Source organism: Mirounga leonina, unplaced genomic scaffold (genome assembly GCF_011800145.1).
Source record: "Mirounga leonina isolate KUSES-001 unplaced genomic scaffold, KU_Mleo_1.0 Mir_171, whole genome shotgun sequence".
Classification (NCBI taxonomy): domain Eukaryota; kingdom Metazoa; phylum Chordata; class Mammalia; order Carnivora; family Phocidae; genus Mirounga; species Mirounga leonina.
Window position 1 is genome coordinate 7,037,213 of NW_023270436.1, and position 13,403 is coordinate 7,050,615.

General features: G+C 45.4%; 1 protein-coding gene across 15 annotated transcripts in view; it reads left to right on the forward strand.

The window, feature by feature from the left end:
• The window catches only part of CLIP1 (CAP-Gly domain containing linker protein 1), a 118,235-nt gene that overhangs the window by 46,132 nt on the left and 58,700 nt on the right, over positions 1 to 13,403 (forward strand). For all 15 annotated transcript variants that reach the window (XM_035016920.1, XM_035016922.1, XM_035016926.1 and 12 more), the window contains 4 exons: positions 6,497 to 6,621; positions 7,491 to 7,713; positions 11,834 to 12,031; positions 12,643 to 12,746. In XM_035016920.1, coding sequence (XP_034872811.1) covers positions 6,497 to 6,621; positions 7,491 to 7,713; positions 11,834 to 12,031; positions 12,643 to 12,746 — 650 coding nt within the window. The remainder of the gene's footprint in view (positions 1 to 6,496; positions 6,622 to 7,490; positions 7,714 to 11,833; positions 12,032 to 12,642; positions 12,747 to 13,403) is intronic.

The following is a 13,403-nucleotide window of genomic DNA, read 5'->3' on the forward strand; positions in this document are numbered from 1 at the left end:
TCTAGTTTTTTGTTTTTATGTTGAAAACTTTTTTTCTCTAAGAATCTTGATATGTACCCCTAAAACATAGATTTGAAAATTGTGGCTTATATCTAATGTAACTGCACATACTGAAATACTGTAGATTCTCTGGGACACTTGAGAAGTAAAACTATACAATCATGTTTAAATGCTTAGAAAAAAATCTGACTGTAGAATGATTAAGCAGAAAAGCATTTGAGTGATTTTAGGACTTCATGTGACTTCCTGTCTCTGTTGAAGATATTTTGAGCAACTACTGAGAATATTTTACAGGAAGAGGGAAAGCATATTGTCTGTCATAGGAGTCAAGAGTTCGAAGTTTGATGGGAGAAAAAGTATAAAAAAACCACCCATCCTAGGAGCCTGTAGTCATCCATTTCAAATAAATTTTGTGGCATGGTATTTTTTCTTCAGGGTAAATGTATATTTTATTACCTGCAGTTAGAGAAATAGTTGCTTATCTGCTATTTGTGGTATTTAAAATTTTTTTTAATTTTATTTTTTTTATAGTAAACGACATTTATTTTTCATATTCATTTGGGGGAAAGGAGAAATGTCAGTTTGTCCTACCCAGTGATGGTCTTTCTGAAAGAGTCTCCATTCATTCCATGGAATTGGGTAGATTCTTGATCTGAGGATTTTGTACTTTTAATTTATAAAGAGAACTTCCTTTGAAGAGAGTGGTCAGGGGGCACCTGGGTGGCTCAGTTGGTTAAGTATCTGCCTTCGGCTCAGGTCAAGATTGCAGGGTCCTGGGATCGAGTCCCACATCGGGCTCCTTGCTCAGCAGGGAGCCTGCTTCACCCTCAGCCTGCTGCTCCCCATGCTTGTGCTCTGTCTCTGTCTCTCAAATAAATAAATAAAATCTTTTTTTTTTTTAAAGATTTTATTTATTTATTTGAGAGAGAGAGAATGAGAGACAGAGAGCATGAGAGGGAGGAGGGTCAGAGGGAGAAGCAGACTCCCCGCTGAGCAGGGAGCCCGACGCGGGACTCAATCCCGGGACTCCAGGATCATGACCTGAGCCGAAGGCAGTCGCTTAACCGACTGAGCCACCCAGGCGCCCTAAATAAATAAAATCTTAAAAAAGGAAAGAGAAGGAGAGAGTGGTCAGAGGGTGTGTCTTTGAGAGCAGCTTCGCCTGGGCACAGCCAGACTCCCTGTCTGAGTGAAGCTTTCCTCACACGGGCCACACAGGTAGGGTGTCTCTCCTGTGTGGATTTTGCCAGGTAGGATTCAGTTCCCCCTGGTGTGGAAACTTCCTGCACTGTGTACAGGCATAACGTCTCAAGCCGGTATGGACTCTGATGTGAACAGTGAAACCTCCTTTCTGACTGAAGGCTTTTCCACACCGATCACATCTATAGGGCTTTTCACCACTGTGAACTTTTCTATGAACAGCAAGGTTACTTTGATTCCTGAAGCTTCTCTGACAAATAACACACTCATAGGGTTTCTGTCCAGAGTGGAGTTTTTCATGAATGGCCAGACTCCCTCACTGACTGAAGTTTTTCCCACACTCCTTGCACTGATGGGGCTTCTCTCCTGTGAGTATTCATTGATGTTTAACAAGATTGCCTTTGGCCCTGAAGCTGTTTCCACAGTAGTTACACTCAAAGGGCCTTTGGCCAATGTGGATTCTGTCATGCAAGGTTAGACTGCCTTTTTGCTTGTGGGATTTTCCACATTCCTGACACTCATGGATCCTCTGTCTCACTCCAGATGAATCTTTCTGTAGTTGTCCTAGAATCTGGGGATTTTTGTTCCAGCTTCTCTCTTCTGAAAGAATTCTGGAAATCCCAGCTTGAGGATCCTGTGGCCTCAGAGTGATCATATTTTTGGTGGACTTCAGTCATCACATTGAAATATGCTATATTCTGGGCATATCTTCCTTGACAGTCCAGCAGGGTAGCTCTTGGAAATCAAAACATACCATGCCTGCCTTAGGACCTAATCGCCGCATCTTCTTATGATTCTTCCATGGGCTCTTGTTGAACACCACAACTCTTGTTGAGTACCAGCAGACAGACAGAGGCTGATGCCGAGCCCACAGGAGCGCCGGCCTGTCTGTGGTACTTTTTTTTAAAGCTTCCGAATGAAACCTGTGATTTGCTTGGATTATTTACTGACCACGGCCTGTTAGACGCCTCTTGGAAAAACAGTTGTCCTGACAGTAGCTTAGACTCACGCCCAAAGAATTCAACAGATTATCCGATGAGATCGCATTATCTTTAATGACCTGTGTTCTGTTCACGCGATGCTGGGTAGCCGGCAGCTCGCAGCTCCGAGTGGTGTGGTATGGGAGGGTGGAGAAAACAATATAGGTGACTGTTCTTAGATTCCATGAATACCGGTAAGAGTATTAAAAAGTCGAGAGGCGCCTGGGTGGCTCAGTCATTAAACGTCTGCTCCGGCTCGGGTCCTGGGATCGAGCCCCGCATCGGGCTCCCTGCTCGGCGGGGAGCCTGCTTCTCCCTCTCCCACTCCCCCTGCTTGTGTTCCCTCTCTCGCTGTGTCTCTCGATGTCAAATAAAAACAAAAAAAATCTTAAAAAAAAAAAGTACTGAACAGTCGCGTGTGCCAGATCAAGAACTAGTATTCCCGTTAATGTGGGCAAACTGGCTGCTGGCTTACGCTGTCAGACACCGCTCTAAGCAGTTTTACGTGGATTACTTTACTTTATCCTCACAGCAGCCCCCAAATGATCACCATTTTACTTATGAGGAAACTGAGCTTTAGAAATTAAGCAACTTGACTAATTAATTAATAGAGCTGGTATTTGAATTGGTCCAACTTCAGAGCCCACGCTCTGTGTCAGTGTCTCTTCCTTTACTTGCTTCTGAGACCTCAAATTCAACCTCAGCTGTGGGTGATCTTTCTCCTTTAGTCGGTTTATGTGGAAAAAGTGGCCTTTTCTGTGTAGGTTCCAGTGGAGAAAGTCCCCTTTCACTTACCCAGCACATGTTTGTTGAGTGTCTGCTGTGCTGTTCTGGGCATGGAGGTCACAGTGCCGGACACACAGGGCGCCTGCCGTGGAGTTTTCTCCAACTCCATCTCACCTCGGTGACAGCTGTCATGACAGAGCGCTTCTGTACTGTCCTGGCGCTGCCTGCCCTGTGTCACCCTTCACATGCCCTTCCTGCCTGGAGTGCCTTAGACCATCTGCCCTGGTTCCTTAAGTCACTTTCACAAAAAGTTTCCCTTTTAGAGAAGAACATAGGCTTGAGGTTTTAACGTTCTTCCATCTTCAACAAAGGGTTAAAGGAAAAAAATGTGTCATCCCAAATTCATAGAAAGCTATATTCATAGAAAATTTAGAAACAAGTGCCTTTCGTATTAAAAAGCAAGACAGGGCGCCTGGGTGGCTCAGTCGTTAAGCATCTGCCCTTCGGCCCAGGTCATGATCCTGGGGTCCTGGGATCGAGCCCTGCATTGGGCTCCCTGCTCCGCGGGAAGCCTGTTTCTCCCTCTCCCACTCCCCCTGCTTGTGTTCCCTCTCTCGCCGTGTCTCTCTCTGTCAAATAAATAAATAAAATCTTAAAAAAAAAAAAAAGACAAAAATTTAGTATTGGTCTTAAGAAACTAGGAAGGAGGGGCGCCTGGGTGGCTCAGTTGGTTGAGCGACTGCCTTCAGCTCAGGTCATGATCCTGGAGTCCCGGATCAAGTCCCGCATCGGGCTCCCTGCTCAGCGGGGAGCCTGCTTCTCCCTCTCTGTCTCCCAGCTTATGCTCTCTCTCTCTATATATATATATCAATAAAATAAATCTTAAAGAAAAAAAAAACTGGGAAGGAGGGGTGCCCGGCTGACTCAGTTGCTCGAGCATGTGACTCTTGATCTTGCGCTTGTGAGTTCAGGCCCAACGTTGTGCCTAGAGCTTACTTAAAATAAATAAAAAATTTAAAAAGAAATTAGGAAGGAAAGAAAAATAAACCAAAAGAAAGTAGGAAAAAGGAAATAGGATAAAATGTGAATTCAAGAAAATAGAGAACATCAAAAACAAAAGAGAAAAAACTAAAAACTGGTTTAGGATCAATAAATTACCTTCCTAAGGTAATCTACAGTTAACACTGTCCCATTGGTCTTGTTTTAGAGTTAGCCAAAATGATTTTTAAATGTTAAATAAATTAATTAAACCTACTTAAGTGTCTATCAGTTGGGACTGATTGAATAAACTGAAATGCATCCATATAGTAGAATGACAGTAATTGCAGATACAAAGAAGGAGGTTCTCTGTGTTCTGCAAGGTGCAACACAATGCATATGAAACACCGGCTTTTGTGTAAAAATAAAAGAGAGGAATAAGAACAGACATTAACGTTTGCTTTCATCTGCATGTAGAAATGCTGGGAGGAAGGATGCATCGCCAATCAGTAACAGTGCTTCCCTGCATGGTGGGAGTGGGGCAGGTGGGACAGGATTTCAGTAAAGGAGACGTTTCTCTTGATGTTTGCTTGCTTATTTACTTATTTAATTAATTTATTTTAAGAGATTTATTTATTTGAGAGAGAGGGAGCGTGTGTACGTGCACGGGGATGGGAGGGTGAGGGGTGAGGTTGCGAAGGGTGGGGGGTAAGGGGCAGAGGGAGAGGGAGTCTTTTTTTTTTTTTTTTTTAAGATTATTTATTTATTTATTTGACAGAGAGAGACACAGTGAGAGAGGGAACACAAGCAGGGGGAGTGGGAGAGGGAGAAGCAGGCTTCCCGCCGAGCAGGGAGCCCGATGCGGGGCTTGATCCCAGGACCTGGGATCATGACCTGAGCCGAAGACAGATGCTTAACGGCTGAGCCACCCAGGCGCCCCGGGAGAGGGAGTCTTTTAAGCAGACTCTGGGCTGAACCTGAGCCAGCGTGGGGCTTGGTCTCTAGACCTTGAGATCAGGACCTGAGCCCAAACCAAGAGTCAGACGCTTAACCGACTGCTCCACCCAGATGCCCCTCAGTGTATATTTGTATTTAAATTTTTGGAACCATGAGAATGCATTGGCTATTCAAGAATTAATTTTTTAAAAATGATTTTATTTGAGAGAGAGAACGAGTGGCAGGGAGGGGCAGAGGAAGAGGGAGGGAGAAGCAGACTCCCCGCTGAGCAGGGAGCCCGATGCGGGACTTGATCCCAAGACCCCAGGATCATGACCTGAGCTGAAGGCAGATGCTTCACCGACTGAGCCACCCAGGCGCCCTTATTCAAGAATTAATTTAAGTTCATCATGTATAAAGAGGTTGTTGCTGGTTTTTTTTTTTTAATCAGTAAGAAAACGGTGAACATTCCAAATGGAAAGGGTGAGACGTGCCTATTGTGGGACAGCCCTGCGGTGGAACACTAGCCCGCCCGGAAACATGGCAGGGAGAGCGACCCAGAACAGCAGGGGCTGTCTTGGGCGGGTGAGAAGACAGGCAAAACATTTATTTTCTGCTTATGATGTTCTTAAGTTCCTGCAGTGACTCCTCTTGGTCACGGGGGTGGGGGGTTGGGGGGCAATTTCTAAAGAAGCAGTTAAGAAAAAAGAAGCTTAGAAGCAAGGACGAAAACGAGTCGTCTGAAGCGCAGTAAGGGATGCCAGCCTTCGCAGATGGGACACCGATTGTGAAGTGGCCGTAAATGTAAAGCCACGGCGGCAGCACAAATATTGAACTTTCAAGCCTGTAGAAAGTCTCACACACATCAGTGCGTTCTTGTGTGCCCTGGGAGACTGTGGCAAAATGAGTATTTGGAATAGAAAAGTAATGGCAAAGGAAGGAATAATTCATAAATGCTGGTGGGTAATTTTGGAAATAATGTTTGCATAGTACATCAAACAATGGCTGGGACAAAGAGTTACACATTAAAAAAGACAGCTTTGAAGAGTTCATGTGAAATAAAATGTGAAGAATAGAGTTTCATAACAGTCTGAGGAAACGCTCTCACAATGGAAAATATCAATAGAGTCGAATTATCTTCACGAATTTACATTTTCATGCAACGTACATGTGAAAGGCCAAAAGCAAACATGTGGTTGCATGAATATCCGTCCTTCCTATGTGTGTATTGTCGTTTTCCGTGGATGAAGACGTAAAGGAAGAATGAGAAAACAGAGCAGCTTTTACAGTGTAGGGAGTATGGATAAATTTTGTTTTCCTTCAGCGGATGTACGGGTTTTATTTTTGTAGCAGATACTTATTTTGGAGCAGGAGAATCCCTCTGGGGTAATAAAGTATTTTCTAAGGAAGGGACTAATTAATTGGGTGGACAGCCCAATGACTCCATAGTACATAGGCTTTTCATTACTGGGACATATCAGATCACTCTGGCAATGTGTCACCCTGGTAAACTTCACCAGTCTTCGGAGAAAACTCCTTAAAAGCTGAAGAGAAGGTAGAGAGAAGAAGCTGTCGGGGGAAATGTGGAGTCTCGTACTTAACTATCCGTTGCAACAGCAAAGGATTAAGCTACGGGATTATGTCCGTCTCTTTATTTTTACATTCTCTTTTTCCAGGTTGGTGGCACCAAGGCCGGTGTGGTCCGATTTCTTGGGGAGACCGACTTTGCCAAGGGGGAGTGGTGTGGTGTGGAGTTGGATGAGCCTCTTGGGAAGAACGATGGGGCAGTTGCTGGAACCAGGTTTGTCTGGAGTTGGAATCTTGTCTCCTTCCTGCATGTAAAGGTGCTCAAGCAGATTTCACCAAGAGCTGCATTTTTTTTTTTTAAGATTTATTTATTTATTTGAGAGAGAGAGAGAGGCGGAGGGAGAGAAAGTCTTAAGCAGCCTCCTCACTGAGCACACAGCCCGAGGCGGGCCTCGATCCCACAACCCTGAAATCAGGACCTGAGTGGAAAGCAGGAGTCAGCACTTAACCGACTGAGCCACCCAGGCACCCCAAGAGCTGCATTTCTATTTCCTAAGACTCATCTACTGATTTCCGCGCCCCCCCCAACTAGAATTGGAGCTGTTCTTTTTGATGGTCTCTTTTAGTAATACATGTAATGCGTCTGAGTAGATTCTGAACAAGCATTCAATTTATTTTTAAGACTTTTTTTTTTAGAGCAACTTTAGTTTCATAGCAAAATGGAGAGGAAGATACAGAGGGTTCCCATATGCCCCCGGCCCCCACTATCCCCCAGTATCAGCATCCTGCACCCTGGTGGTGCGTTTGTTACTGCTGATGAACGCACATTGACACATCACTGTCTGAACCCCTCTGCTGTAAGTTTGTCAGATAGTAGGAATATTTACTCCCTTTGCACCTTGGGAGCACTTTAGTCGTAGATGGGTAATTCTATCTCTGTGTATCATGTTGTTACTCATTAATTAGTGAGGTTATCAGCCTACATACATGTGAATGCTCTATGCTGGTTGGCCGCCCTGGCTTACTGGTAGAATTCACAGCAAACCAGGCATGAGTGATGACCAAAAAACGATGCTTTTGTTTATAGTTGTTATTTCTTGTAATTAATTTTTTGGTCACTGCTTTTATTGTTATTCTCTAAAGGTATTTTCAGTGCCAACCCAAATATGGCTTGTTTGCTCCTGTCCACAAAGTGACCAAGATTGGCTTCCCTTCCACTACGCCAGCCAAAGCCAAGGCCGCGGCCGTGAGGCGGGTGATGGCGACCACGCCTGCCAGCCTGAAGCGCAGCCCTTCTGCCTCGTCTCTCAGCTCCATGAGCTCAGTGGCCTCCTCCGTGAGCAGCAAGCCCAGCCGGACAGGATTAGTAAGCCTCCCTGTTCTCACCGCATGCCTCTACCATCCAGGCTCGATAAATGCCCACTGCTGTTGAACCTGCTTTGCTTTTGGAGCTATTACCTTGCCTTGTACTAAATGTGCCCTGTAGCTTGTGGAGGCCCATTCTAGGTTTCATAAAACAGAGCTTTAGCAAGAAGACAGATTGGGAAATACAGTTTTGAACATTGCTTTCAGATTCTTAAGGCCCTAAGATGTACCAGTTCTCACTGAGTCTGTAGTAACTACTGTTGAGTCTAACATATGGGATGATTTCTTTTCTTTGAAATTATTTTGGGCACAGGAATGACAAGAAAGTTGGAGGGATCCTTTTCCTCAATGACCTTGGTCTCTCTGACTTCAAACAATTTGAGGAACTAAAGTATTTTGAGAAAAGGCATGTTCTTAGAATTCAGCAGTATGTTAATAGAGTCTGACCCACTGGAAGCGGTTAATATGTGGAGTGTTCCTGACTTGGGCCAGAGGACACGGAGGGGAACTAGCGGAACCTGAAAGCATGCTAGGAAAAGCCGTGTCTTGTCTCCTCTCTTCATCTCCTCCTCTCCCTTCCACTTCCTCTCTCCCCCTTTTTCCCATTTAGGTCAGTAAAAATAGAATCATCAGAATTAAAATAGGCAGTGGCGGCTCATTCTGTTTGTTAATATGGCGTTTTAATAGGGTCAGAACAATGACTTCTTGGCTCATCTCCTGCCAGTAAATTTATTTACTTGAAGTGAGGCAAATATTGTTTAGATTTGTAAGACTGCACTGGGTCTCTGCGTTATGACGGTAAACTACAGACAGGAGGGAGAATGTTAAATAAATGGTGTGATCCGGAGTAAGGCTGCTGGCCATTGGTCTCATTTTGCCTTCTCTTCCGTGGTCCTTGGGTCCTCTGGGAAGGGGAAGGGGAGGAATCTTTCCTTCAAGTGCAGGATGAGGGAGGAATACTGCTCTCCTAGCCAGCTGGACTTTCTCTTAAGTTCTAGTAAAATAAATACCTGCTTGGACTTTTTCATTTTGAGTATGAAAAGAAAGTCTCCATCTTCAACAGAAAAGTTACAAATGGACTTTGAGAAGAAAAGCTTGACAAGAACAATGACACAGAAGTGAAGCCACTCCTCTTTGGACAAAGCCTCGTTCAGCAAACTCATATGGACATCTAGTCTACTTTGCTAGTCCAGGAGCAAGTCCATGGAGGTGTTTTTTCTAGATTAGGAATTCTTTCTTAACTTTTATTATGTTGTAATTATAAGTGTCCATCTCTTTGGAAGATAAACTCTCCCCTGCTTTCCCAATCTCTCCTCTTTTCAGACCAGTTCTGATTCATCTTAGCTCACCTCACTCAGTGAAGAAGAGGGACAAAAGAGAAAGAGTTTCCTTACCTTGTAAAACAGCTTGTTTTTGTAGGTGAGGGTGGCTGTAGTTTCTAAACCAAAAATCACCATAAAAGAATATGCCAAAAATACAGAAGGTGTGACTTCCTAGAAATATATCTCCACAGCATAATCCCATGCATGTATATGAAAATGTCTAACGATTCTTTAATGCAAAATGGTCCTCTGGGAGTACTGACACAGAGGTGCCCAAACTCTGATTGCCTAGCACCTGAGTGCCTGTTATTTTATCATAGTGCCCCTCAGCCAAGGAAATAGCTAGCGGTTCTGTTTATTAAGCAACTAGGTCCAAACAACTTAATATTTATGTTCTAGCAATTTAGTAGCTGTTCGAAAAGAATGATACACATTAACTGAGAGAAAAAACATTTTTAGTTCATTCTTAAATAACCACACTTACTATTAGGTTGTGTGTGCGTGTTGGGCACTGCACATCCTTGTCAGACCTTGGAATCTTCCAGAACACTGCCACCCTCATTTCCTGTGACACGTTGATTTTTTTGCGCAATACTGGCTTTTTGTCCTGGCAGCAGCCAAAACCTAGCTTTGGGAAGATGCAACATTATTGAAAGGAATGTCATACAGTTGCCTCAGACTCAGTTGCCTCAAGCTGGTAGTTTGTATGGTGTCCAACAGGTGTTGCAGTGTTTCCCTTGAAATTTAAAAATACTCCACAGTGCCCCGTGACTTTGCTGCAGGGCCCCGGGGTATCTCTGCGCAGGGAACCTCAGATTTAATGCATTCAGGAAGAAGTGTTAGTATGAGAAAGTATAATTTTAACCATAGACTGAAGTTGGAAAGTTAAGGTCAGATGGTTAAAAGAGCACCCCTTCCCCCTTAAGTTCAAGGAATTTAAGAAATTTCACTAAATAGAAACAGCAGAGGACAATTTGGGTTTGACTGGATTCCTTTACTCTTATAGATGTCAACTTGCCTATTTTTTAAAAAAAGATTTATTTTAGAGCGGGGGAGGGGAGAGAGGAAGGGCAGAGGGAGAGAGAGAATCTCAGGCAGACTCCCCGTTGAGCGAGGAGCCTGATACGGGGCTCATGATCTTGAGACCATGACCTGAGCTGAAACCAGGAGTCGGATGCTCAACCGACTGAGCTACCCGGGCATCCCTCAAATTGCCTAACTAGTACTTGATGACAGATGCTCACTCTGCCTCCTGGACGAGGGCTTTGACTGATGGGGGGCATTCAAGGGGCACAGGAGGCTTTGATTGCGGGAGATGAAGTCAGGGCCCACTCGATCCGGATCCAGCGATCAGGTCTCTATGTCAATGACCTTGGACAAATGCATGCCAAGGGATGGGAGGCCTTTGCTGAATTCCCTCCCAACCCCTGGAGCCTCACTTGGAAGAATGCTGTTCAACTTGCTTACGTTATCCATTACCATGATAGGAGGTTATTTTCTCCGTGTTTTTATTGGATGATGAGCCTCAAGAAGGAGGAACGGGTATGGGAAACAGCACAGAGTAGCAGGGGACCCCGGACAGCTTCCTTTCTCCACTCTCCCTCCACCGCCTTTCTGTCCCATGTCTTACTTCCCCTCTCCTCCTCTCTTCCCTCCCCTCCTCCTCTTTGTCCCAGTTTCTCTTTTTCCTCCCTGCATGTCCTCTCGCTGCCTTTCCCATACACCTGCGTGCACACTCACCCCCCCCCCCCCCCCCCACCCCCCACTTCTCAAGGCAGATAGAGTTTCCCTCTTAACCTGATCTTCAGAAATCTCTCTGGTGATTGGATTCAAGTCTTCAAGTTCTGGATTCCTGGGTGAGATCTCCTGTGCCTTTCGTGTTTTTTAAGGTTTTTATTTAAATTCCAGTTAGTTAATGTGCAGTGTTACATTAGTGTCAGGTGTCCAATACAGAGATTGAGCACTTCCAGGACAAGTGTGCTCCTTAGTCCCCATCACCTCGTCCCCCCATCCCCCCACTCCCTCCTCTCTGGTGGCCATCAGTGTGTTGTTCCCTAAAGAGTCTGTTTCTTGGTTTCTCTCTCTCCTTTTCCTCCCTTTGCTCATTTGTGTTGTTTCCTAAATTACACATATGAGTGAAATCATACGGCATTTGTCTTTGACCGACTTATTTCCCTTAGCATAATACACTCTCTTCCATCCACGTCGTTGCAAATGGCAAAACTGCATTCTTTTTTTATCTGTATCTTTCACTTTGAAAGAAAGATGAAGAAAATCCTGACAAAATCCAACTGTTTAATCGATGCAAGGAAGGTTTGTGACTCCAAGGGTGACCTCTTGGTTACTTAATGGTAGTTAGAAGCTTAAAAAGTTGAAAAAAATCTCAACCTCAAGTCTGGGGATCAAGACGTCCTAAGAAGGAGATACCTCTTAATGAAGCTTGGACGGAAATGGAGTTTAGAGAAGCATGTTATGTGGGTTCTGTGGAATTTTTCTAGATTCCAGCAAGGCCCTGTCACCTGAGCTCAGGGCACCTTTCATTTGAGCCGCTTATTCTCCTTCTAACCGTCTCTCTGATTGTTCCATGACTTCTTACGCTGATGTGTTGTTTGTGATACTCAGTCGGGAGGCACATGCTGCCTTGTTTCCTTGATGAGAAGCTTTTCCTAGTAATTGGCAAGCTTGGGAGCTGGGGCCGCACCTTCGCTTTGCTGGGGAGATGCCTGCCTGCATGCCTCACGCCCTCCCTGCGTCCCCCAAAGCATCACGGCCCTTCACGTCTTTACCTTTCCTTTGCAGCTGACTGAAACCTCCTCCCGTTACGCCAGGAAGATCTCCGGCGCCACTGCCCTCCAGGAGGCCCTGAAGGAGAAGCAGCAGCATATTGAGCAGCTGCTGGCTGAGCGGGACCTAGAGAGGGCGGAGGTGGCCAAGGCCACGAGCCACGTGGGGGAGATAGAGCAGGAGCTAGCTCTGGCCCGGGACGGACACGACCAGGTGAAGTCCTGTGGGACCTCGTTTCAGAGATGGTGACGGGTTCTGAGCCGACCCTGCGGAGCTGGTGGTGCTTTCTAAGTCGCGGGAGCAGGCGGAGCAGCTTGCCCGGTGCCTGGAGCTGGGGAGCTAGTCTTGGGAGCCCTGGACATGAGCAGAAACGTCTGTGCTGGGCTTGTTTGAAGCTGTGACCTGGGTACCACTTTGTATCGTTACGAAGACGAAGTTTTGTTCCTCTTGAGTCGACCTTAGTCTTCCGGTCTTTACATCCGGGTCTTTGGGCCCCTGTCAGGGGAGCTTGTTCACTAGGACCTTACCCATGGTGGCAACTCCTGTTTTGTAGATTATCCTTTGTAGGCATTTCAGCTTCAAGAAAAGATGAGCGTTGTTTTAACATTGCCCTCTGTTGCTTTAATGGTTTTTCATCGTCTAGTTTCCAGGAATGCGGCTGAGAAGTGACCTATTAAAGGTCGTAGAAAGCATTTCAGTGCGAAAAGGTTTTAGGGTCATGCCAAGCCACAGTGGTACCACTTAGCTGTAGCTCTTTGGAGGCGTCCCTGGGCCGGCATCTGGGTCAGAGAGAGGCCACTCACTGGCACCCTTGCCTTCCCCAGCATGTCCTGGAATTGGAGGCCAAGATGGACCAGCTGCGAACAATGGTGGAGGCTGCTGACAGGGAGAAGGTGGAGCTTCTCAACCAGCTTGAAGAGGAGAAAAGGTGACCTCAAACTGTTCTTTGGTGCAAGTGTGGCCTTTTCCTTTTAAACAACCTTAGGAAAATGTTCTCTTTAAGGTGCCAGCCCTTAGACTGTGTGTTCAGTGGAAATGAAGCTCTTTGTACTACATGAGGAGGGTTTGCTTGGATTTGACTTCTTTTTGAGAAGTTTGGAATCATCTAGACATACCCTGCTTCATTTAACAGCTATTTATTGAGCCCCTGCTCTGTGCCAAGCATCCTCTTGAGGATGACCTCAGGGTCGTGAGATTAATTCAAACCCTGCTTCCACCTGGAACCATTTTTGGTGAGAGGACATTGTGGGTCCAAGTTAATCTAGTATTTGTGAAACACCTTCCATGTATCTAGTAAAACTGCACCTTGTATCACTCACCAGTGATACCAGGTCGCCGTCCTTGAGAAACTCAGTACCTTACTAGGAAAACAAAACTTCCATGTGAAGCAGTTAGAGCATTATCCAGATCAGGATGGAGTCGAGTGCTAAATTGTGTGAGACAGAAAACAAGTTTGGTTCTTACAGGTTTCTTGAGGCTGTGAACCCGCACGATCTCTGAAAAAGGTGTCTGCATGGAAACCATTGGAACATTTCTGGGTAGTGGGACATTTGTCCTCTCTTGCATTTGATGCCTCCTTCTGTCC